We start from the raw sequence: 25,355 nt of genomic DNA on the forward strand, positions 1-25,355 counted from the left end.
ATACCTATATATACCTACATGGCTATATCTTCGAGCATATAGTACTCGAAGGGCTATATATATTGGTGCAGGTTGATATCGTGTGTCAAGTAAGGTTAGGAAAAAAAGACCTAAACCGCGGCAAATACAAACAAATAGTCAGCTGATAAGACATGTTCTATTGTTTCCTAATCCTGTAATTGTGTATGTATATAAATATATAGTATTAAATAATATTATAAATATCTTTTTTAAATATAGAAAGTTTATGTTACTATGATAAGAATATGAGTCTACATAAATAAAGTAAATACATATAAATAAAAAAAGGAACACTATTACATACACAGTTTTTATTAATTATTCTTATTTATCCAAGCAAAACTTTCTAATGCAAATCACATGTTTCTACTTGTAAGTATAAATATGTGCACTTATCTTATACTTTATTTTTGTCTGAAGATTTTGTATCTTTTGTATCTTTTGTAATTCCCTCGTCTATCCTAACCTTACTTTCTGATTCTGGCATGATGAATTCAGACTTGCAAATTTTATAAATTGTAAAATTTTAGCATTTATTGATTAATAAAATTATTTTTGATTTTAATATGGAAGAGAACAATCATAATAAACAAATAAAAAAAAGAAAAATTGAAACAGATTTATTTAGTGATGAAATAACAAAGAATAAACTTGTTTATTTGGTTGTAAAATGTGCAAATTTTGCAGCAATAAAACACAGTCGTCAACGACGACTTAATAAAGAGAAAACCCCATATATAAATCATCCAATAGGTAACTTATTTTTCTTTTGAATACGCAATCTTACGATTTGTAGTGGTTAAGTTTTTGTTGTTATATTATACATATATTCTATTAAATTGCTGTATCCCATATTTTCTAATCTTTAAGGTGTAGCAAATATTTTGGTGGAAGAAGGAGAGGTTTGTGATCCAGCAGTAATAGTAGCTGCTTTATTACACGATACAGTGGAAGACACGGATACAACATTTGAAGAAATAGAAGAGCATTTTGGTGCAAAGATACGAAAGATAGTTGAAGAGGTAACTGATGACAAATCATTACCAAAACTAGAGCGAAAAAGATTACAAATCGAGCATGCACCAAATAGCAGTCATGAAGCTAAGCTAGTTAAATTAGCAGATAAACTATATAACTTGAGGGATTTAAAAAAAGAAATACCAGAGGGGTGGTCAATTGAAAGAGTAAATGAATATTTTAAGGTATGAGTTTTATACATTATTTAATTTAATTAATTTAAAAAATAGTCAATTTTGTTTCGAACAAATGTAGTCAATATTATACAAGTTATTTATTTTATACCATTTATAAAAAAATAATACCATATTTACAGTGGGCAAAGTTGGTTGTTGATGGATTAAAAGGTACAAATATAAAATTAGAAAAGTTGTTAGATGATATGTTTATAAAACATTCCGAGACCAAAGGAAAATTGTAGTGATGATGTTACAAAAATAGATGCCAAAAATAATGATAAATTAGGCAACAGATATATGTACAAAAGATTTTATATATAAAAGTAAGATAACAAAAGAGCTTAACAAAGTATACATTTTATATATTACTTATACTATTAAATATTAAGATCCTATTTCAATTCGCATGCTTTTGATAAAAAGCTTTCATGTATTTTGCTAATGCCTCTACTTGCTCTAGAGTAACAGCATTGTAGAGAGATGCACGAATACCACCAACTGATCGATGTCCCTTAAGTTGTAGCATATTAAGAGCAGCAGCACCAGCTACAAAGGCATTTTCAAGTGCTTCATCATTCTTTATTCTGAATGGAATATTCATTCTACTACGGCATTTTTTGTCGATTGGACATATATAAAAACCATTAGATTGCTCTATCACATCATAAATAAGTTTGCTCTTCTTGTGGGCAAGTTCAGCCATGCCTTCTACTCGTCCATTTTTCTTTATCCATTCAAAAACTCTTCCAACAAAGTAAATTCTTAAAAAAAGAAAATGAAAAGTTAGCAAATTCAATAAATAAAATTATCAAAAATGAATTGTTTATTATTACTCACTGGAAGACTGGCGGCGTATTATGGATAGAATTTTCTGCTGCAACCACTGCAAAGTCAAAGATAGATGGACATATGGACATTGCAGTGCCAATAAAATCTTTTCGCACAATAACAATTGTTACACCAGATGGGCCAACATTTTTTTGAGCTCCAGCATATATTAAGGCAAACTGCAGAAAATAAAAAGTATAAATATTTTTAACTTGAAACATAATATAATTGTTTATAAATGAAAAAACTTACTTTTGAAATATCTAGTGGTTTTGATACAAAATTTGATGACATATCTGCTACTAAAGGAACTCCTTTGGTGTCTGGGATATCATGGAATTCAATACCTTGAATAATAATATAATTGCATGAATATAATATCTATATTTTCATATAAATTTACTTTCTCTTTGCTCCCATCTTCTGGAATAGTGGAAAAAAATACGTAAAAAGTACGGCAGTCTCAAGGACTAAAATTATGATCGGTTAATTATGTTTTCAGAATCGCCGATTTTCTAAAAGATGTGTAATAAAGTGTGCATAAATTGTTGTATATTTTCAGATTATATAGATTCAATACAAGTAAATCTTACCATGAACCGTTTCATTATCACAATAATAAACGTATGATGCATTTGGATCAAGATTCCAAGTCGATTTATCAGGAATCTCAGTATATTTAGTGGTTTTGGGTAAAACCAAATTAACTTTTCCATATTTAGCAGCTTCTTTGGCTGCTTTAGATGACCATGCACCTTAAAATATAAAAATTATTAGTTTTCATTTCACGACTTATAGTTTCTATCATGCAGTGTAGATAATTATTATATATTTGACTTGATTTACTAACCAGTAACAATATAATCTGCACTTCCAGTTTTCATCATGTTGAGGGGCACAGCAGCAAAAAGACCAGTTCCACCACCTTGCAAGAACATGACTTTATAATTGTCTGGAATTTTACTAAAAACAGAAAACGTGTATTATTGGTTGAACAACTAGCAGTAAGATTTAATAGCGCTAAGTAAAGTGCTAATATATTATATACTTACAGCAGTTCACTCAATCTTGCTTGAGCATTTTCGACGACCTTTTTGAAATCGTTAGATCGATGACTGATTTCAAGTATGCTTACTTTTGTATTTGCATAGTTCAATAATTCTTCTTGAACATCTTTCAGTACCTTATCAAAAAGAAACAGTACTTATTAATATTCATGTTGTATCGAACTTAATTCGTACATGTTACGTATGATAGAAACTTGAATGTCAATGACCTTGAGCTTGATAAACATGCTAGCGTGCGCAAGCAATGTAATTAGACATTCGAATTTCGCAAACGTAAACCTTTTTTACTTTGCTTTATATAATCTCAACATTTTACGATTTTACAAACATTAAAAATCGTCCAATTTCATTGTACTATTTAGAAAATATATAATTAAGTTACGAAACCTATATAGACATATCGTACATCTTGATCTAAGACTTGAGATTCATTCTTGTTTTCGACTTTTGTTAAGAGCTGAAGAAGCGATAAGAAATTTCATGAAACTATCAAAGCCAAATAATTCAGTCCCGTTTGAATTTTTGTTATATTTATCGCTGCATTGCGAGTGTTTATCAATTATCGTAATATATTTTATGTGCGTATATTAGTAGATTTTATTTGAAGAAAGATTTGCGTGATTGCCACGCCAGATTGCATATGTACGTTTAATTCATCAAAATATGAAAATATTTTCTGAAACTATCATCGTGAAATTAAAATATTGTACGCATATAACAAGTTTTACCTCGAGTGGAAGTTGTGCGGGACCAGCACCAAAATTGATGGCTCTTTCCACGTTTTTCTCGCTCATGATGATAGCTTGTTGTCTTGTCGGCGTCGACTCGTGCTCTACCCAGAGACTCTGAAGGTCTGTTAATTCCTAGCCACTCACGCCACGCGCGCTGCTTATCAGGCGAAGAAGTCAGTCGGCTTCTCCCTCCCGCGATCTCTGTGACTTTATCGCACAAAATAATCTTATTGAGTTTTTCCGCTTATCGATACCCCGCGAAGAACTACGAAATTTCGATCTCGAGCTGGTATAGCATAAGTTAGTTCGAAAAAAACCGGGGAACACCGTGGTTCTTGCGGCTAAATACGCGAAATCGGAGCACTGTCGGGACTGAAAAGTTGCAATGATGAGACTTGATTCGAGTCGGTTTCCAGCCGCAAATGCTCGCATAACAACGCGCCGCCGATTTACTGGTCTAACCGGCTCGCTCGTGCCGAGGAATTCATTGACTCGTGCAGGCGCGTCAGCGCTATCGTTGCGAGTTGAGAACCTTTTGCGCACGTCGCGTGCGGAGAATCTACATGTACTGTGGCTCTTCTATTCTGTTGTGAAATAAGCGGTGAAAATTGAAGCCGGTGTTTTTCGCTTCGACTTGCTTGATCGGTTTTATTTTCAACGATTCTCGCTGAAAATATTTTTAACAGTGATGGCCATAAGAAGAAAAAGAATAAGCTTATTTCACATGATGGATATTTTTTACGCCCTACAAAGATTTTTACTTGCAGCAGATTAGCGGACTAATGGTATGAGTTCTATTTTTAAAAAATCACTTTTTCTTCAGTCTAAAAAAATCGTATCTTTCTTATTTTTTTTGTTTAATACATATAACATTATATTCAAACGATCTATATTTTATCCATATCAAGCCTATAATATCTAGATTCGTTATTTTTGAATTTGCAAAATTAATTATACATGAAACCAAAATTGATAGAAATAAAGTCGATGAGAATCACTGAACTGAAGAGATCATCAATTTATTTATCCCCCGCGACGCTTTATCTCTACAAGGCGATAACACACACTTGTTGACCCTATTATCTCGTATATAGTAGTAAAATTAAGATCTTTGCGATACGAAGTATTACGCGTTTCTGCATGAATATTAAAAACAACTTATAATATAGATATATTAGTGATGACGGTTGTTGATACCTGCAATGGATAATCAGAATCATATTATATAATGCGCGATATCTTAATTATCTCAATTCCCGCAGATATAATTATATATACTATTAATAGTATAATACAGATATATACTATTAATAGTTTTGGAAGTTTGTATAACTGCATATATAAATACACGACTAATCTAAATGCAAATAATCATCTTATAAAGAGAGTTAGAGACCGCTGTTACTTCCGAAAGTCGCACTTATATGCTTCTCCGTTTTGAGCTTAGCTTTAGCTAGAACTCGGAATGGAGTCGCTTTATTTATTTTACAATTTACAAAACGTGCAACGTTTTTACCACCCACATTACTGAACAAGCAAATAGTTGCTCTGTAAATCAAAAGGCCTCCGATCAAGCGAAGTTCAGTCAATGCGCAGAGAACTATACAAGTTATCCAAAATGTATGTGTAATGAGCGGCAGCGTTCAAAACTCATACTCATACACTATTCCAATCCTTATTAATGGTAATTTTTATTTATTTAAACTCCGCTTACTTTTCTTTTCTGATGTTCAGAGTTCACTTGGTTCGTAAACTCCTTAATTCCTTCTTTCCTTCTTTGCTTAACTCCTTAATTCCTTCTTTGCTTGATTTGTTCTTTACTTTAAAGATATTGGCAAATATATTTAAAAAAAAGAAATAAAATAAAATAAAATAAACTTTCAAAAACTCTTTGATATCTTTAATTTTTATTTTTGAAAAATATAACCACCAAGGTTTGGAATACAAAACTTATAACTTAGACTGACTCTCGCATCCGCGCTTTTCCAGCACTTCACCTATGGCTCATGGACCTATAGACCTATTGCCAGTATTGCCGATTTCCGATGGTCCTCACTGTACGATTTTCAAAATATCAATATTCTAATTATTTATAAATTTTATATAAGATCCTTGCATAATTTTCTTCTTTAATTATTAACTTTTAATCATTTTCACACATTACGATAATTTTACTTACGATACGGTCTCTGCCAGTTGTATACCGATCCCAACCACTATGGTGCGCACGCTTTTAATTTCTATTCGTTAAACCTTCCCCTGGTAGAAATTCGAAAATTTAAAATGGGCTGTAAACTATGAAATGGCTATGAGAAATAGCCTAATCATAGCTTGTGATGAAACGCTTTTTCTCCCATTTCTTGAGCATTTGTTGGAATGAACATAACCTTAAATCTTTCGTATTGATATTATTCCTTGTGTCGTACACTTATTTCAAAGAGGCTTACGGATTTTAATTGATTTCCAAACGTTTTGCACAATTAACAGTCTTTTTTCACTTTTTTGACCCGACTTATTTGCGTAGTACTTTCGTAGCCATCAAATAGCTATCACCTGTGCTTTGCTTTAGACAATGAAATCTATTTTTACAAGCTTGAAAATTCCTTGTAATACGGTATGACTATTCTTACTCCAATAAATGCGTAAAAAATGTCCGAAAAAGCGTTTCATCGCTGGTCGAAAAATGGACCTATTTTTCGCCCATCTCTAGTAATACGTGGTATGTTGTAGCTTTAAACTTATATCGATGCTTCCCTCTTTATGTATATTTAAAATGCTACGGATGATAGTTTTGTCTTCCATCTGCTTTTGCATCATTTTTCTACAACGTAACACTGTTTTATCGTTTGTTCTTTGATAAGACTGATGGTGTTAACTTGGCATAAGTATTGCATCGACATCCGATACAGATGAAAATGCTTGTACCAGCAATTCAGCAGTCATTTCGAATTATGCAGTTGTGATATTTATATATACTTACATTTGAATTTATTACTACAAATATAAGTCATTCATTAATAATCTTGACGTTATATTATAACTACTTAAAGGCAGCAAAGTATTTTTATTAAAATTGACCTCAAGTATTGAATACGATTTTGTCGAAACAGAATTATAAAAAATAATATATACTTATCGCAGTCTACAAGGCGTAGAGATAAAAACACAAATTCACTTAAAACAACTAAAAATATTTTTTATATTTAGGTCTATTATCAAAACCTAGTATACTCCTATTTCAATTTCACTCTGCGTATATTACTTTAGCTTGGTGCACTATCTTTACTAGCCTGGACAGAATAACTGATGCACTAGCTCTCTGGGGCCTGAAAAGTCGTTGCCCCCTTCTCTCACATTACAGCATGCTTATAGAGGCCCTGGAAATTCCTTATATATGATCCACTTTTGCTTTCACTTTCCTGGTCATATAAGTATCTTATTCTGAAGAATTTTTCGCATACTGTAAACGATATACATATTGATTTCATAGAAATATATACGAATTATTAATTAAACACTTAGCCATATATGATATTAATTAAAGTCGGATTCATCACATTTTCATACCGAGAATAATACAAATAAAATTTTATAATTTAATTGAAGTTATCTTCAATGAAGCAAGCTATGATTTCTCTTTAGTATATTACTTATAACCTTGGAATTTATCAATGCAATATAAGCAAAGTGGTTCGATGCCCAGTATCATTTGCGATGCTGTTTTTCAACATACAAGTGTATTATGTCAGGGTTAGATAAGACCCGTCGTTTACGGAATAGGCAAAAATGAATCAGGCCATTATGAGATTAAACAATCTTGTCATAGCAATTACTTCCTCATTTGTTAATATTTACTATATTTGGATGCAGAATTTAAAGTAATTACATTTAACTTTAAATAATTTGTTGAAACATGATTTTATGTGATCATTAAATACGGTTTTAATTAATATTTGAAAGAAATTAATTTGATGACATTCCAGATGTTATAGCATTATTGTTTATATAGTTAATAATTAATAAAAGATAAAAACGCAAATGTTGATTTTCACGCAATGTTTAGAATAAAATTTGAGTTATTCGAGTATTGTACTATATTTATACAATGTTTGAAATTTTACTCATAATAATTGATTACTAAATAAATTAACAAATTAAATCTGCAAATTACTGAAAATATCACCAAGACTTGCATGATCAGCAAAAAAAAAGTTCATATCTTCGCGCGCATCGTCTTATCAGCCGATGACGGCGTCCACGGCGCAGCCTACAAAAATATCGCGGTTGGTCGCGAATCATCGATTATCACAGATGGCGCCTCTCGTCTATCAAGGTTTCGTCAGAGTCGTGCCAAAATAATCCCTCCAGTCCCCCGATGTTTATTATTTAATTTTAACAATCAACCATCCGTTTTATTTTATTATTTTCCGATGCAAATTCCCACATATAACTGACAAGTCTCCAATATTTATTTCCAGAAACAATGAGACCCGAGAATCTATGATCACGAGGCGCGTGGCGTCTGCAGCGCTATGCACAGCCGTGAATTTGGTTTCCGAGACCGACGTGACCTTCCGCGTCCTCAAACGTCAGTCAGCAGCAAGCCGCAGATCCGCTCACAGCTTTGCGAATCGATTTCAACTTTTTCTCCTGCAACTGCCCAATTGATAAAGGTAAAGCAAGTAGAAATAATTATCCTAAGCTCTCGGCGATAGTCCACCAACGAATAATCGCGAGATTCACTGAAAGTTTCGACATTTTTATCCTGTCGAACGGAGCATTGTTTCAGAACTGTATTGGCACACTCGCGTGCGAATTTCGCGAGATATTCGTCAAGAGTAACGGAACGCCCGTAACCTTGAAAATTCTCGCCTGGTCTTCAGTAGTTAAAACGAAATAGAGTGCGATCTCTTTTCTCTCTTTGTTTGCAAATAACCTCTCACCTCCCCGTCTCGGCAAAGCTATGCGCTACGCTCGTGGATTTGCAAATTCAAGCGAGAAAATATACAATGTCGTCGTGGATCTGGAATCGGGGATCATACGATATTCAACTTTTGTTCATGTTAAGGCGATGCCGCAAAAGTGTGTCGGCCATTGTAATATTGTATAACCGGCCAAAGGAAATCGATTGCTCGTGGCGATATAAACATTTTTTCATTTGAAGACCCTGCTTATGCTTATGTCGCAGTTTGTCAAGCTATATAATAAATAGATAAGTATATGTTGAGTAGTAGGCAAAGCGTGGATTAAAAAGTCAATGCGTTAAAAACGCAACTACATTTGCAATGTCGATATACTTATTTAGCTATCTAAAAATGATAATGTCCTCAAATATGCGTTCGAGATATCCTTATTTGTTTGGAATGAAAGATAAAATACCATCAGGGTGAGTTCTAAGCTACATTTCATCGTATCTCGCTGAGTCACGAGAATCTCAGAAAAGTATAGCTTCTTTTGAATTTTACAATAATTACGTCGCGAAAATTCTTTCTTAGTTACTTAACAAAAGTGTCAAAGCAGAACAATCAAGTTCACGACTTGCGTTTTCATTCGACAAAGTCTCTTTTACATGTCCAAGTCATAATAGGATTAAAAAAGAGTAGAGAAAGAATAGTTTCATTTTGGAGGTTATGCCGAGTATCGAGTGCTATACAGAAACCCGACGCAAGGCGCGCAAATGATACGAGGAAGGGACAATGTACTTATGATTTTTAAAGCACCATCCAACAACGTGTGCGTTTTTTTCCGAGCGCGTGGACCAAGAGTGTAAAGATTAAGTAATTTCGCGATAAGGATATTGATAAGAAGAAGAATAGAAGGAGTGAGGAATACGCGGGGGTAGTCGAAATTCGCATAGAGCGAGTGATCCCACCGCGAACACGTGACAATCGCGTTTTCGTCAGTAGGTGGGCACGTGTACGCGCATGCTCGCCAAGATCTTTTCAGCGAGTGGACCTCGCGTCATCAGCTGCAGCTGCTCTTCGCACGAATGTAGCTTATATTTATATAGCGTTGACCTTGCCACCCTATTTACTTACTGAAGTACGCGAGTCCTGAGATTACTTTTATTAGCTAATTTTCTTTTTATATATATATATATATATATATATATATATATATATTCTTTTACTGCTTCATGTCGGTTTAGTTTATTCCACAAAAATGATTTTAAATAACCTACTGTTTATGAATATTATATACATCTATGTACCTATCTATGTTTATAGAAAATTTACTCACGCAAGATATAAAAAATTGTATATTCTGAATTATAAGATTACTTAATTGTTTGTTTTTTTCTTTTTGTAACTATGTTCGAAACATAAAAACGTTGATTAAAATAAAAAATGACGTCTAAATGCGTAATTGACAATTTAGCATTTGCAATATTTACGTAAAATTTAATTATAATCAAAGGAATGTAAAAAGATTACGCATTGTCAATACACCGTCTAGACGCTATCGCCAGACGTCGGTCGGCTTAATCGATACAGTATTATATTCAAGATCGTAATATACTCGTTTACGTGATTGTGTTTACGTGACTGAGTAATTCATCATAATGGCATTAATACTGCTGCATTACTTGCACTTGACATTTACTAATAAACAATAATTTTATTGCTTGATAGATATAACTTAACATGTAACTTAACTTGTAATAATAGATCATATCAATTCATCGGCACACATTCTGCAAATGCACCTTCAAAATATATTTTCCTTTCGTACTACGTACATCTTTTTTTATTACGGTTGCAGGAAGAAGCATTCGACTTTTATAACTTACATATCATTTAATATTAACAATCACAAGCTTAATTTATTATGCTTGCATCAGTCCCATTAAGGTCTGGAATTTCACGAAGTAGCCTTCTACATTTCTCTAGATACTTCTTTTTTTACGATTGTCACCGCGCCGTCTGACGCAAAAAATACTCCGTCGACGAAAAGAACTCGAGCATGAGACACCATTGTCGGAACAGCCGTTTATATATATTTTAAAGTGATTCGTGAGCGTAAGATGAACAGTATTATCTTATATTTTAAATTTTATAACGTGCTGCAGTACTAATTTAATAGAAAATATATTTTCGCTTTTTATTTATTATTAACGTTCTTTTATGTATAAAAATATTGTTATAAGCAGTGGTCAGAAACAAAGGATTTTTCAAAACGTTAACCCTTGCTATTTCAGTTACTTTAGTGCATATCATTACGTAAATATGCATTATAAATAAAATACAATCCTAACATTTTCTATTTGTCTTGATCTTAAAATATTATTGAATAGTAATGAAAAAAGAGTAATCAATCAATAAGGCTGGTATTACGATGGGCCAGTGGAAAATTATATATGTATATATCTACACCATAGTCATATTTGACTTATTTTATTTTTAGTGACTGTTAGCATTTCAAATTTAAAATAAAAAAATATGACAAACCAGTTATAAGTTTAGGCAAAAAAAGAATCCTATATCTCTGCATAAAAAAATCCTATATCCTTTTGGAATAATATAATTTTAATGAAAAATCTTGTTATTAACATTAAAAATTATGCAATTGAAGTCGTTTTAAATAAAATTCCATTCGATCGTGAATAATCTAATACTTATATAATGATTGAAGATTTTTATCTCGGCTTGATACAGAATATGAAATAAAGTTACAATTGGACTGATGTAAAATTAAATTCGTTTATGCATGAGCTTTCTTCAGTATTATTTTGATACAGCCAGTTCAGTGCTTCATAAAAATAAGCATATTTCAAAATTATAATTGTCACTTCTCTGTAGGATTAGTATTTCAAAGGTTTATTTGTATAATAATACGTTCTTCCGATAAAAGAGGCGACAGTAACTAAAAATAGAAAGTCATTTAAAAAATAGTATTTCGCGACGTATCTCGGCAACGGGCAAACCAAGAAATCGCACTTCAGTTTCTCTGAAAATAGTCCAGATTATAACTTGAAAAAGTCTTGGAAATGATTGAAAAACGCGTCCATCAGCCCTCATACTTCGGCCTACTGTTTGGTGCACCATCTATATTGGTGGTGCGGGGTCGAGGAATGGCTATAGGTGTCGGAGAGCTTCATGCCAGAGAAAGCTACGCGCAAGACGAGACACTTAGAGCCTCTTAGTATAGGCCTGAGCGAGTGATTTTCCACTGGCCCGGAAGCCGGCAGCTGCGTCCGAATGCGCCGGGCGCTAGCCGTTCGTCGGAACGGCAGCCGGCGCCTTTACTGCCGCGCACCTGTGATTATCTCTCAGCATCAGAAACTCGTACCCAAGAAGCAGCAATCACTAATTCGAACTATTTCCCCTTTGTTTGCGCAGCCCGCCAAAATGGTCTGGATAACCGCCGACGATAAGGTACTTTCACATAAGAGAGATAAGCCGCTACAAAGAGCTCTCTCTCTCTCTCTCTCTCTCTCTCTCTCACTTTATTTCCTTACTTCTCTTCCTCGTGTTTACTTTTTTCCACAAAAATATAACGCAATTTTATTTATATTTTCGCTAGTTCTCTCTTTTGTTGTTTTATATTATCCATATTAGTATATTTTTGTTTTAGATCTCTTGGGTAGAGCTAGTGTTTCCCTATGTTTTTCTTCGCACTTCTCCTTTTGTTGTTACGTAACCGATTCTCTTGTATAAGCTTTTAAAAGTATACACAGACATATATGAATGTGTTTTTTACAAAGCATTTTTGAATGAACCTTTGTGTGTTGCCGTAGTGTACGTGATTTTAAGTTTGCAATTTGTGTGATGTTGGCCTCTATCTTTTGGTTGAATAATATAGAAACGAATTGAATCGTGTATGCAGGCGCCGAATTGTGTGCGCTTGAGTTTAGCGCACTGCGGCGTGTAGATAGACCGTGTAATATTTGTTTTTCTTACGGCGTAATAATTTGATTTTTTTGCAGCCGAATGAATCGTACATGGAATATTCTTCATTTGTCATTAAAGTTTGGCGTGGACTTAGCAATTTCGTAGGTCATGCTATTCAATTTTTTTTTGCTTCACCTGAAGAAGAGTTTTGTGGAACTCTTGACTGTTATTTTATTAACAATAACTCGTTCTCTTTTTTTAAGTGTTACATATTTTTGAAACGCAAGCGAGTAGTTTAATTTTTTCTTCGCACTCTGTCTGCTGTGACGTTTCTTTACCTGACAAGTTCGTTCTTGTTTTATTTATTTTTTTTTTAATGCCGAGGTAGTGCCAAATTACACACACCACAAATAATCTCGGCTTCCAAGGATAGTTTTCTGTTCATTACACATTATTCTCGAGCAAAAATAATTATGGGTCCGGTACTTTCTTTGATGTGGTCATTCGCCGGATCGACACTGGGTAGCGTCAAAAATAGTCGACGGAACCTTACTCAGCTGTGCGATGTCAACTATTTTTGAAGCTACATGCGAGGCTGCATGCGTTGAATGCTGTACACATCAGGATCGTATCCATAAATTGAGGGGCCGCGAGCAATATCAAATTATTGAAAGAAGAAAAATCGTTTTCCCGTGATTTCATTGTTCATCACTTGATAAAAGTATGAAACAGTTAGAAAATTTGCTGAATCAAAATAATTTTTCTTAAATCACTCATGGTTATTGTTACAACACTTATTTCGCAAAGACTAATATTTCTAATTAATTACAATATAGGAAACTCGTTGTATGCCCTTTTTTTCTTTAACTTATTATATTTTCATTTTCTAAACATATATGTAATTCTAAAACTAGTTCAACATTTTTCATTGATTTTAATCAGATAAAATGCTTAATCTCTTGAAATTTTAAGTTATTTTAAGTCTCCTGGGTAGTATTTTCTTCTACAAGCAGTAATAATATACAAGTGCTGATGTACCTAATATAATAATTGAAACGTTTTCTAGTTTGTCTACTAGTGCATGAAGTTTTTCTGCTTTTACAATTAATCCGTGCTTTTTCAAACTGATATGAAACACTGTGCATCATATGCTTTTAATTAGTGCATGTTAATGTAGTGAACAATTAACAAATATCATTAAAATTTGTTTATCTCCGCACAGCTCAATACTGTGTATTTTATATTTAAATGGCGATTCTCTATACGTTTCGTCACTTCTTGTATTATCGGCGGCTTTATAGTCAATCAAGCCGCTCTGCAATATCGAGGAGTGACGTAGCCTCTTTATGAAAATGTATATTTGACAAACTATACGAGTGTAAGGTCGCTCTTGTTTTCTACGATTATGTATTCTGATTGTAAGTGGGAAGTAGGCTGACCGAAATTCGAAAACTTTTTTTAAATTATTGCTATACGAGGATATTTGCAGTGTTAATGAAATAAAGTTAAATCTTTTTCTGTAAAAGCTCGAATTACTCTTACCCAGAAAATTAATATAAATGTTTAAAAATTAACCAAATTTTGTTTCAACCTGTTATTAATGATACAGATATAAAAGGCATCTGTAACACAGTTCGCGTATATGATGAAATTGTGCAATAAAAAATAGTTAATAAATTGATGAATAACTTTATTTTTGTTGAGAAATTTGGTCGAGTTTTAAATGTCTATTTGTTTTCCAGGTTTAGCACAGGCTTGCCCCTCTAAGTATAATGACAAATAAAAATGAAGTTAAAGCTGTGGGATTATAGTGTTAAAGATAAAGGTACACACATGAGTATTATTAACTTTGCGCTTGAATAATAAATGAATTCGATCAAAGTACATTACCCCGCAATAACATTAAACTTGATGATATTCCCTCGAGAAAAAAATTATCTGAATATGTTATCCAGTTGCAACAAACAAGCACGAGCGTTGTATTGAGTTAAGATAAAGTAACGCGAAAAAAGACCAAATAATCGGTCAGTCTACGACCTGCAGTCAGGGCTATATAAGTGTTGGCTCAGCGCACGATATGAAAGTCGTAGTCCCTGGATATTCAAGCCTAATTCTTGTGTGTCGTATTTCCCGTAGATGGCTGGCAAGCCGAACTTTACCGCCCAGAACGCCCAGAGTCATCTCGACCACATGTGCGCTCTCGACATCGACTCTCACACCCTCTTCACCCGGCTCTCCGGCATCATCTGCACGATCGGACCGGTCTCCCGTTCCGTCGAGATGCTGGAGCAGATGATCGAGACCGGCATGAACGTCGCCCGCATGAACTTCAGCCACGGCTCGCACGAGTACCACGCGGAGACGATCGCCAACGTCCGCCAGGCCCAGAAGAATCTCACCGAAAAGAATGGCTTCTGTGTACCAGTTGCTATTGCACTTGACACCAAGGGACCCGAGATCCGTACTGGCCTCCTCGAAGGGGTAAGTCATTTTTTAAAACCTTTGTGCACATTCGATTTAAAGCAAAACTTGTTCGGCTAACGATATGCATTACGAATTTTAAATTTACCAGGGTGGCTCTGCTGAAGTCGAACTGAAGAAGGGCCAGACCTTCAAGTTAACGACGGACAAAGCCTACGCGGAGAAAGGCAATGCTGACACCGTCTATGTCGACTACGCCAACATATCTAAAGTTTTGCAAAAGGGAAACAGAGTGTATGTCGACGATGGCTTGATGTCGTTGATCGTCACTGGAGTCAGTGAGTATCGCTAAAATTTTATTCTTAAAAAATGCCTGTACTGCTTACCGTTTCTAATTGGAATTTTCTCATAATGTAGGCGACAATACCATTACAACGACTGTCGAGAATGGTGGAACTCTTGGCTCGCGCAAGGGTGTCAATCTTCCGGGAGTCCCAGTCGACTTGCCAGCTGTCTCCGAGAAGGACAAGTCTGACTTGCAGTTCGGCGTTGAGCAAGAGGTCGACATGATTTTTGCGTCCTTCATTCGTAACGCTGCTGCTCTTACTGAGATTCGCTCTATCCTTGGCGACAAGGGTAAGAACATTAAAATCATCTCGAAGATCGAGAACCAGCAGGGTATGACCAACCTTGACGAGATCATTGAGGCTTCTGACGGTATCATGGTTGCTCGTGGTGATCTGGGTATCGAGATCCCACCTGAGAAGGTGTTCCTTGCCCAGAAGTGCATGATTAGCCGATGCAACAAGGTTGGCAAGCCTGTTATCTGCGCTACTCAGATGCTTGAGTCTATGGTGAAGAAACCTCGCGCCACCAGAGCCGAGTCCTCCGATGTGGCTAATGCTATTCTTGATGGAGCCGATTGCGTTATGCTTTCCGGTAAGAAGTTATGCTTCCCTGCTTTATCTATTGACTTATTAAATTGAGATGAAGCGACTAATAAAACTTGATTTTTTTCTACAGGTGAAACCGCCAAGGGAGAGTACCCGTTGGAATGCGTGCGCACGATGGCTAATATCTGCAAGGAAGCGGAGGCTGTGATTTGGCAAAATCAGCTCTTCGCTGATCTGTCCAACAAGGCTGTGCCTCCGATTGATGCGACGCACGCAGTGGCTATCGCATCTGTCGAAGCGGCTGCCAAGTGTCTCGCTAGTGCCATCATAGTTATCACCACTTCTGGTCGGTCTGCGCACTTGATCTCCAAGTACAGGCCACGCTGCCCTATTATTGCGGTCACGAGGTTCCACCAGGTTGCTCGGCAAGCGCATCTTTACAGAGGCATTCTTCCTCTCCACTACACAGGTCAGTAGAGCATTTTATTAAAAGAATTTTAGAATTAAAATGTAATGATTAAATATAAATTAAAAAAAAAAAATTAAAATGAAATTTGTTCACAGAGGCTCCATTATCTGACTGGCTTAAGGATGTTGATATCCGTGTACAATATGGTTTAAACTTTGGCAAAGGTCGTGGTTTCGTACGAACTGGAGATTCCGTCGTGATTGTTACTGGCTGGAAGCAGGGCTCTGGCTTTACGAATACTTTACGCATTGTGTACGTAGATCCAGAATTTTTAGTTGAACAGACTTGTGATATAGTTAGTGATTCTGATTCTTACGAAGATCTTTACTAGACAAAAGAATCCCTTAGTTTTATTGTATCACTAAATTAATATGAATTGAAATTTAAATTTGAAAAAAAATATATGTAAATTTATAATTTAATCGACGATCATTCGTTTTTATGAAAAATATTCAAATGCTGAGAAGATATTTGTTGTGACAAAGTTTCATAGAATCCTATATACAAGTAAAGTTATTTTAGATTACTAATAATTCTATATAAATTCCAAAATTAATATTCTATTTTTTTGTTTTCAGGAATGTTGAGTGAATTCACATCAGAATTTCTGGTGTAGGAATATAAACAAATCCTGTGGATAGATGTATTAAATGAAAAATAAGATCACCAGTTCCAAGATGTTTCATTGTGTGCGTAATTGTATGTCATCATTCATACATAAATAATTTAATGTGTGATTATGATAACTAAGTTTTGTTGCGTTCGCTAGTCCATTAACAATGCTGTGCTTCGCCTATGTCTTAGACTTGCAGTATTATTGTTTAGTTGATTGATTGATATACAAATACAGCACATAACGAAACTACAGTACCCTGGTAGAAATGTTAACGGTTAATAAGCTAAGTTTTAAGACACTTAGCTAAGTTGTGGTTAACGATTTAACTAAATAAGCGTTTAACCGTTATAAATGCATAGATATGACGCATTAACTCATGATAAAACGAAACTTTTGCTTGAAATTTGTCAAATGACTGTTACAATCCAAAAATTGTAGAAAAATACGTTACAATCGTAAAAAATCCAAATATTCGTAATAAGACATATATACGTTTTAATGCCAAAAAAGGGAAAAACAATTTTTATCGTAATAATAATACTGATGTGGTATTATAGATACGCATCACTAAAATATTAGCAATATTTTAATTAATTGTTTACATTAAAATTTGATAAAACTGGCCAATTAAACTTTTTAACGAATTTCAACCTTTAATTTTCTACCAGGGTAAAATCGATAATTATATTATCTGAAACGATGGTAATGTTTAATGATAGAATTAGAAGTAAAATAAAATTTAATTTTTATTCTTATAACAGAATCTCGGTCTATTAAAAACGCGATATAATTTATCATTGTACTATTCGAATTTGTTCAAAACATTTCGATTATTATTCATTTTTAATTTCATAATAAACAGATTTTGTTGAATTCTGATAACGCTAACAATGTGTCATTCAATAAATGTGTGATTTAATAGGTAATACTTAAAAGTGTTAAATGTGTTATAGTAAGTTACGTTTAAAATACTTCTGCACATTTAATTATAATAAAGAATAAATAATAAATGCATTACCAACAATTGGAATATTTATATTGTGTTTCCCTGTACCTATTCACACGATCACACTGCGAATAAAAGAGTAAGTTAAAAAAATAATCCGTTTATACATAAACAGCGGTCTGAAAAATCTTAACAAGTACATTCAATCCAATCAATTAAAGGAATTTTTCCAAATCAATCGTGAAAGAAAAATTTAAAATAATTTTATTGTTTGAAGTTTTTACAATATAGTAGAAAACGGATAAAAATTCATTCGTAAATTGATTTATTAATTTGATCTATAACTGACTATTATTTAAGCAAATACGTTAAAAGATTTTTTCGCATTTTATTTTGTGATGGCAACCAATAAATGTCAAAACATATACACAATGTTTGAAAAAAAATTGAATATGCAAAAATATATTTAATTGTCAGCAAAAAATTAAAGTGAAGGATGGGTGGTGCATATCTTTTGTTCACTCAGATACATAAGCTTACCTGTATATTTTTTTTTTTTGCAATTGCTAATTTTACATTGCATTTTTATTGCTTCATCCTAGAGGAAGCTTTGTAATAGTAAAATTTTGAGTTTCTTCAAAACTTCTAGAAAATACTTTTTAGTGTGTTAGAAGTTCAAAGCAAGTGTTTTTGGAAAATGTCCGTATGGATGTGTGTGTGTATGTATACCGTAATATTTCTGAAACTACTTTGTCATCAATATCAATAAAATTTGACATGCATATATATTTTTGGATTCTGAATTCGGGAAAAACAGTTATTTTTTAATTTCTTAACTATATTTTTTTATGGCCATTTTTTGATTTTTAAAAAACACTATTGTGCGTTTTTTTTAATCATCCCATTGTTACAAACAATTCAGCTATAATGCATTTGAACGAGAATAAAATTACCTACTTTTCCTCGTTTGGTGCTCGGGATTGACCGCTTTGTTCGACAGATAAAATGAAAAAGGCGATTTTTTTTTTAAATTCATATCTCTGAAACTAAACATCATAACCTCACGAAAAAAATTATGTCAATGGGTCACGTGTCAAACTATACCCCATTAAAATTTCAAGTGATTTGACTACTTATTTTTTCAGTAATAAATCGAAAACTGAAAAAAATGAGTTTTTTTTGTGCCTCGATTAAGGACGCAAAAAGGCCTTATTGCACTTGAGATTTCGGTAAAAAGTAGTTATTTTATGTGTTTTGGCTAAGATTATTGCACAGCTTTCAAACCCCTACGGTTCGTAAGATATCAAGGTTTCAATTTTTTTTTTGAAAATTTTTTGATTTCTTATATCTAAAACAATGTAGTCAAATGCTTCAAAATTTTATTTGGTGATTCACTATAAAAAAACTATTTGCTGTTAAAATTTTAAACGATTCCATCAAGCGGTTTTCAACTAAAGATCTAAAATGTAAAAATCGTTTTCTTGAAAATTGCGCGAGCGACCTATCTAATGAATAACCTGCTGTTTTGATGGTTAGATTGGTTAGGAACACATGTAAACATGCGTGAATTTCTGTGAAAAAAAATTGACGACAGTGTTCGTATTCTATAATAAGAAAACAGAAGGGTCTGCAAACTTTTGGACAATGAACTATCCAAAACTTTTATTAAATTGTGTATCAAAAATCGCCTCATACATTAGCAAGCAGATATATAGATATATTAAAACAATATTTTATTTATTGGACTTATAAATTTAGTTGGAGGAAGCTACGTGCCAATGAATTGGCAGCGGTTTATTTATTTAAAATTATTTTTTTAATTATAAATAGGTATACATATGAGGTCATGCCTAAGAAGTCATGAAATCGTTTTTCTGTAGTGGAACGCTATTTTATTTTTCAAAACAAGTTATGTATACCTTATACATGAGCATACTGATTCCAACCATTACTTATATCGTCTTGATTTTTTTGAAATTTATTGCTACTATACATCATGGTATAAAAAGCCATATTGCTAGGAAAAAAGAAAAATGTAAGGTACATTGTTTTTGAATTTGCTCTACATTTTTCAAAGCAAAGCGCGCTACTTTTTCATAACTAGTAATGTATATATACGATCGGGGATACGATTCATAAGCTCGAGAATGCTGGTCTATGACAAATATCAATACAATTTTTATTGCTTTATAGTTGTCACAGTAACAGTTTTTATTAATAGTGTGGTATAATAATGCAGGTAAATATATGCTATACCTTTATAACATTTTAAAATAATTTCTGATTAATATATGCATAAATACGTTTAAACATACTGGACATCAATGTTTTGTTTGGTATCAGCGAGTAGTAGCAACATTCAATGCAGAAGAACATTGTAAAATATACGTCGGGGCTTAAAAACGAGAGTACGCCGGCAATTGTAGGAAATAGCACAATGGCGAGCTGCGTAATCTAAATCTACGTAAGCTAATAGTAAATTGCGCAAGTTTATAAGCTGATAGACAGGACACGTAGTGAATGACCATTTGGGCATCGCAAGTATTTTGAAGTACGCAAGCATAATGTAAAGCTGCCTCTTGGCGGTAAGACTGTCGAAGACGAAGATTTAGGCAATAAATTGTAAAAAATTTATTAAAAATTATTCTCTAAATCTATATTACACATATTTTTGTTGAATTTCCATAAAATTACGAAAAGAAAAAGTAGCTTACTGAAAAGTAAGCTTGATTCGATAAAAAAGGGATCGTTCAGGAGGTAGAAAGATTTAAGTAAATTTGAGGGAGCTTTAAGGTGTTCTACTTTTTCTCAGTATACCCATCGTTCGGCAAGAATCAATATATTTTGTCATATTTTACTGCGAAAATCCAACATAAATAAATTTGAGGGATCTTTGATGTATTGTACTTTTTCCTCAGTACTTACACATCCATCGTTCGGCAAGAATCGTTATAATTTGACATTTTAATATTTTATTACGAAAATCTTGTTCTATCTCCTATAGTACAGTTGGTTCAAAAAGTTATAGTGTTATTATATAACAGCTGCTTTAAGAGGCAATCGAAGACATATCTGTAAAAAAATCTATATTAGGCCAATTAATGTTCTGTAATGTGTGAAAAACGTCATTCTGTGCGCAAATCTCTCTTCTGAAACAATGTTGGTTCATTACACGTGCGTTGAACGTTACAACCTCGTAAAAATAAGTACATACTATTGGTTTCATGCGCTTACTATCCCAAGTTTATGTAATCTCTTATGTCGAACTGGAAGATTATATAGTTTAGTACTATTTTTTTATGAAAAATAATTGATTGCATTGAACAAAAATTCGAATATAGAATATAGGTATATCCCTTCGCTTTGTGCAGAATCGTGTTATTATATGATGCTATACTTATATATTTGCATGCGGATTAGATGGAATGCAAACTAACAGATTAGATCATCAGCGCGCGTTGTAGCGCGCGTCATGTCATTTAACTATGCGTCAAACCAACAGTTCACGATTCGTCCATCTATAAGCACAGAGCAAATAAGCACCATCCTCGATTCGAAAACAGATCATTTGTTGTATATAGTAATACCTATAGTCCGTCGTACCACCGCAACAGATCAACAAAAGCAAAGTGTAGCTAGCTGCTCTCGCATGTATATATAGATGCATATATAGTATTCGTATGGGTATAGTTGTGCAGTCGCGCTTGAATAATATTTATCAGTATTATTGCAAGGCGCGATTATGGACGCGGCGCCAATATCGAGAAATACCGCGCGAAAGTTAGCAGATATAGTCAATATGCTCACCGAGCATTCAGAGCTCTTTGTATCCATCCGATGCCATATTAAGGACGCGGCTTTTACTTTTTTGTGCAAACTATACTCGCTTCTACAGATTCCCCTATTCGATTGGCGTACACAGGATGTGACAATCGCACACGAGCGAGTTGCGATAACAAAAAATTGCATAGATATCGCACTATTGTTTGCCCCGACATACTGTAAGCTGTAGAAAGATAAATTTAACTATTGCGTCTTCTCATCAATACTAGTTTCATAATATAACGATATTAAATTCTATTCATTACAAATAACGCGTCATTAAGTTGTTCTGATCGCGCATACCTTTTATGCAGGTTTGCGAATAATTTACTAGCGTTTTTCTAAGGACTGCGTGGATGTTTTTTAGGAAGTAATATTTTTAAATTTACCAGTTTTTATTTAAATTAATATACGAAGAGTTGTTATTGTTCAACGACCTCTAATCATCAATGACCGATCACACCATTTAAAATTTCAATGATCATCATTATACTTTAAATGGTTATATATTGAACCCAATTTTATACAGTCAAGCTCATAATCTTTACAATTAAGGCAATGAATTGACTAATTTCAAGTCCAAACATGAATTTTTCTTAACAGCGTTAATATTTTAAGATAAGAATATGTTCGGTGACAAAAATCATCTTACTTTATATCAAGAGCCTATTTCGCACGAGAATAAGTTGTTTACGTTTATTTTATTAAAAAAATAAAGTTCGAAAGTATCAGAAAATGTGTATCTCTAGAACGATGGAATTGCAATTATTTATTTGATTCATTGATAACAGAGGTTATTCCGAATTCGTTTGTATATTGGAATCTCAGCAACAAGTGAATCGCCTAACGTCGAAGGTAAAGTGTATTATGTATTTTCCTATAGCCGAAACGACAACAATAAAGCTATAATTAGATTTAAAGATTTCATATATACCTTCAAAATTTCTATATATATATTTACAATTTACAATTTGAAATTTTTGCTTATATACTAATGTGTTTACACACAGATTACATATTTCATGCGATTAATTATTATTATTATTATTTTTATAATTACTATGAAGGGAGGACCACCAAGATCCCTGGCACTTAGGCTGTAAACCTATTGTACCACCCTTCGTCATGGCATCCCCTACGCAGGTAAGCTTGTCCTTCTCCAGAAGGTCAATATGGCTCCCGCGTCGAGTGCCCTAATCTCTTCATACGTGGGGAAAAGCTCCCCCAAGCACTGATGTCTGAGCTGCGCAAATTTTGGGCAAACAGTCAGTACATGGGTAGACGTTTCTTCCGCCCCCTCGCACCACCTGCATATACCTGTAGCCTCCTTCCCCATCTTCAGACCGTGGTACCTTAAGCGGATGTGCCCGGTCACTATCTGTGTCAGGAGTCGGGAGTTATTTCTGCTGCCTCGTGCGATGCAGTTGGTCCAGCCGACATTGGTGTCCTGTCCCATTACCGCTTTGGCTTGTCTGCATCCTTGAGTTCCTTGCCATTCCTTAGTATGCTCCCTCTCAACCCAGTTAGCAGGCCCTTGCGGCACCTGTGTAGGGATCCGGCCCGATTGGAGGGTGTTTAGCTCCCAAAGCTGCAAGTCTATCTGCTATTTCGTTACCCCTGATCCCGGTATGCCCTGGGACCCAGAGCAGCCTGACCTTGTTGTTGTGAGCGGTCCGCTGATTTACAACCACTTTGCATTCCCAGACCAGTCTGGAGGTCATCCTATGAGCCATAAGTGCTCTAAGTGCCGCCTGACTGTCTGAGCAAATGGTGATAATGCTATCCCTTGTGCCGAGTTCAATGTTCCTCTGAGCGCAGGTCAGTATAGCGTATATCTCGGTCTGGAAGACCGTAGCATACCACCCCAGGGAAAAGAAGGTTCCCCTTCCATCCCTTTGGTAGTAGTACCCCGAACCAGTGCCAGTCTCTGTCCTAGAGCCATCTGTGTACCAGACGTCCCCAGTTCCTGGTAGACATAAAAATTTCGGCAAGAGACCCACCCCACCCGGGAGCCGGGTGTGCCTCGTGCCTTGTGTCCATTGTCTGTACGCATTGAGTCTGTGCGCTGCCTTAGCAGCCATTCCAATGATAGTAAGATGGAGTGGTTCCACCTTCACAAGGATTCCAAGTGCCTTGGTAGGCGTGGTCCTATAGGCCCCTGTCGCCCCCCTTAGCACCTGTCCCCTGAGTTTCTTCAGCGCTGCCCTAGCACCCGCCAGCTCCGCCCTTGGCCACCAGACCAACGCGGCGTAGGCCAGACGAGGTACCAGGACGGCCCTGTATAGCCACAGTATAATCCGGGGACTTAGTCCCCATGTACTGCCAAATGCCCTGCGACATGTCCAGAGAGCCACAGGAATTTATCGCACTGGGCCGGGAGATGCTTCTTCCAGGTTAACTTTTTATCCAGAACAATGCCGAGGTACTTAGCTGAGTCCTTTACCTGTAGGGCGACTTCAGAGAGTTTGGGCGCTCTGTAGGCATCTAACTTGTACTTGCGGGAGAAGATCACCATTTCGACTTTATTCGGATTAACCGAAAGTCCCGTCGAGCAGCACCATCTCTCCACTTTCCTTAATGCAAGCTGCATGGCGTCCATGGCTGCGCCAATGTCACTTCCTTTTATCAGTATCAGGAAATCGTCCGCGTAGGCTTGAGCATAGCAGCCCCACCCATTCAGCGCTTTCAGTAGCCCATTTGCCACCAGGCACCCAATGGTGGGCGACACCACCCCGCCCTGAGCGCATCCCTAACTGACATTGCCGGAGACCGTTACGGTTCCGAGACTCGAGATCACAGTCCTGCATGTAAGCATGCCCTGAAGCCATTTTATTAATGGTCCAGGCATCCCATATAGTCATGCCTCTTTGACAACTGCTTCGATAGAGGTGCAGTTAAACGCTCCCTCTATGTCTAGAAATACTCCCACCATTACCTCCCTCCTTTCCAGCTGCTCCTCAATGCCCAGCGCCTTGAAGGGTTGAAAGTTCCTTATGGCCCACTTGACCTTTTCCGGTGTGACGACCTTCGCCGCCAGATCCCATGCCGCCCTCTGCTGCCTATTCCTACCCGAGCTCTCATCCCCCATCTCATGGGAGAGCCGAAAGCCCGGGAAGTTGGCTTCCAGAAGTAGTTTTAAACACTCCTCTTCCGAGGTTGTGTATTCTCCTGTAGGCAGTCTGATTGCTTCAAGCCATACCTCAGGATTTTTCGCGAGTCTCCGGAGGAGTCTGGCCGCGTCAGGATATCTCTCTATATCCTCGCAGTAGTCCCTCCATCCCTTGATTCTCACCGCGTTGATGCGGTTTTTATATAGCCTCTGGGCTTCTTTGTGAATCCACCAATTGACACTATTGCGAGTATTCTTGGCCCTGTTAAAGGTCCTCCCCGTTTCACGTCGCAGATCCTCTAGCTCCCGGTTCCACCATGGGGTACCCCATGTTCCCTTTGGGATGGTCCAGGGACAGCTTCTCTGGAAATAGATGTTTACTATCTCACCTAGCTCAAATGCCCA

The 25,355-nt window shown here is 35.3% G+C and overlaps 3 protein-coding genes across 8 annotated transcripts; 2 read left to right on the forward strand and 1 right to left on the reverse strand.

The window, feature by feature from the left end:
• The first annotated feature begins 53 nt into the window (after positions 1–53).
• Positions 54–2,032, forward strand: LOC100116026 (guanosine-3',5'-bis(diphosphate) 3'-pyrophosphohydrolase MESH1). 2 transcript variants are annotated; one of them, XR_004344849.1, is made up of 4 exons: positions 54–774; positions 892–1,223; positions 1,355–1,540; positions 1,678–2,032. XR_004344849.1 is itself a non-coding variant. In XM_001600539.6 (3 exons), exons 1-3 carry the CDS (start codon positions 588–590, stop codon positions 1,457–1,459), a joined length of 624 nt encoding a protein of 207 aa, XP_001600589.1. In that variant the 5' UTR covers positions 55–587; the 3' UTR covers positions 1,460–1,562. The 2 variants fall into 2 exon arrangements, 1 of the variants encoding a protein (XP_001600589.1); XM_001600539.6 differs by lacking the exon at positions 1,678–2,032 and having other exon boundaries at positions 55–774; positions 1,355–1,562.
• LOC100116064 (probable phosphoserine aminotransferase) lies at positions 1,231–4,410 on the reverse strand. The gene is made up of 7 exons (XM_001600570.6): positions 3,841–4,410; positions 3,098–3,228; positions 2,896–3,008; positions 2,639–2,800; positions 2,298–2,392; positions 2,055–2,224; positions 1,231–1,978 (listed from the first exon to the last, which is right to left on the reverse strand). The coding sequence occupies exons 1-7, from the start codon at positions 3,904–3,906 to the stop codon at positions 1,615–1,617; spliced, it is 1,101 nt and encodes a 366-aa protein (XP_001600620.1). The 5' UTR covers positions 3,907–4,410; the 3' UTR covers positions 1,231–1,614.
• A 26-nt stretch (positions 4,411–4,436) lies between these two features.
• LOC100116103 (pyruvate kinase) lies at positions 4,437–18,008 on the forward strand. 5 transcript variants are annotated; one of them, XM_032599039.1, is made up of 9 exons: positions 8,428–8,516; positions 12,183–12,218; positions 14,417–14,499; positions 14,811–15,155; positions 15,247–15,433; positions 15,513–16,034; positions 16,119–16,457; positions 16,553–16,709; positions 17,036–18,008. In XM_032599039.1, exons 4-9 carry the CDS (start codon positions 14,811–14,813, stop codon positions 17,046–17,048), a joined length of 1,563 nt encoding a protein of 520 aa, XP_032454930.1. In that variant the 5' UTR covers positions 8,428–8,516; positions 12,183–12,218; positions 14,417–14,499; the 3' UTR covers positions 17,049–18,008. The 5 variants fall into 5 exon arrangements, with proteins under 5 accessions (XP_032454928.1, XP_032454929.1, XP_001600651.4 ...); XM_032599037.1 differs by lacking the exons at positions 12,183–12,218; positions 14,417–14,499 and adding an exon at positions 4,437–4,628 and having other exon boundaries at positions 8,322–8,516; XM_032599038.1 differs by lacking the exons at positions 12,183–12,218; positions 14,417–14,499 and adding an exon at positions 8,167–8,220 and having other exon boundaries at positions 8,322–8,516.
• Positions 18,009–25,355: the final 7,347 nt, after the last annotated feature.

Source organism: Nasonia vitripennis, chromosome 4, assembly GCF_009193385.2.
Source record: "Nasonia vitripennis strain AsymCx chromosome 4, Nvit_psr_1.1, whole genome shotgun sequence".
Taxonomy (NCBI): Eukaryota; Metazoa; Arthropoda; class Insecta; order Hymenoptera; family Pteromalidae; genus Nasonia; species Nasonia vitripennis.

Bases quoted from the DNA above. Each gene is read 5' to 3' on its own strand.
- LOC100116103 (XM_001600601.6), top strand. From the start codon at position 8,376: ATGCACAGCCGTGAATTTGGTTTCCGAGACCGACGTGACCTTCCGCGT. The intron at 8,517-12,182 runs GTAAAGCAAGTA...TTGTTTGCGCAG, and splicing joins CAACTGCCCAATTGATAAAG to CCCGCCAAAATGGTCTGGAT. The intron at 15,156-15,246 runs GTAAGTCATTTT...TAAATTTACCAG, and splicing joins GTACTGGCCTCCTCGAAGGG to GGTGGCTCTGCTGAAGTCGA.
- LOC100116064 (XM_001600570.6), bottom strand. From the start codon at position 3,906: ATGAGCGAGAAAAACGTGGAAAGAGCCATCAATTTTGGTGCTGGTCCC. The intron at 2,801-2,895 runs GTTAGTAAATCA...TTATATTTTAAG, and splicing joins TGCAGATTATATTGTTACTG to GTGCATGGTCATCTAAAGCA. The intron at 1,979-2,054 runs GTGAGTAATAAT...TCTTTTTTTAAG, and splicing joins AATACGCCGCCAGTCTTCCA to AATTTACTTTGTTGGAAGAG.
- LOC100116026 (XM_001600539.6), top strand. From the start codon at position 588: ATGGAAGAGAACAATCATAATAAACAAATAAAAAAAAGAAAAATTGAA. The intron at 775-891 runs GTAACTTATTTT...CTAATCTTTAAG, and splicing joins ATATATAAATCATCCAATAG to GTGTAGCAAATATTTTGGTG. The intron at 1,224-1,354 runs GTATGAGTTTTA...CCATATTTACAG, and splicing joins GAGTAAATGAATATTTTAAG to TGGGCAAAGTTGGTTGTTGA.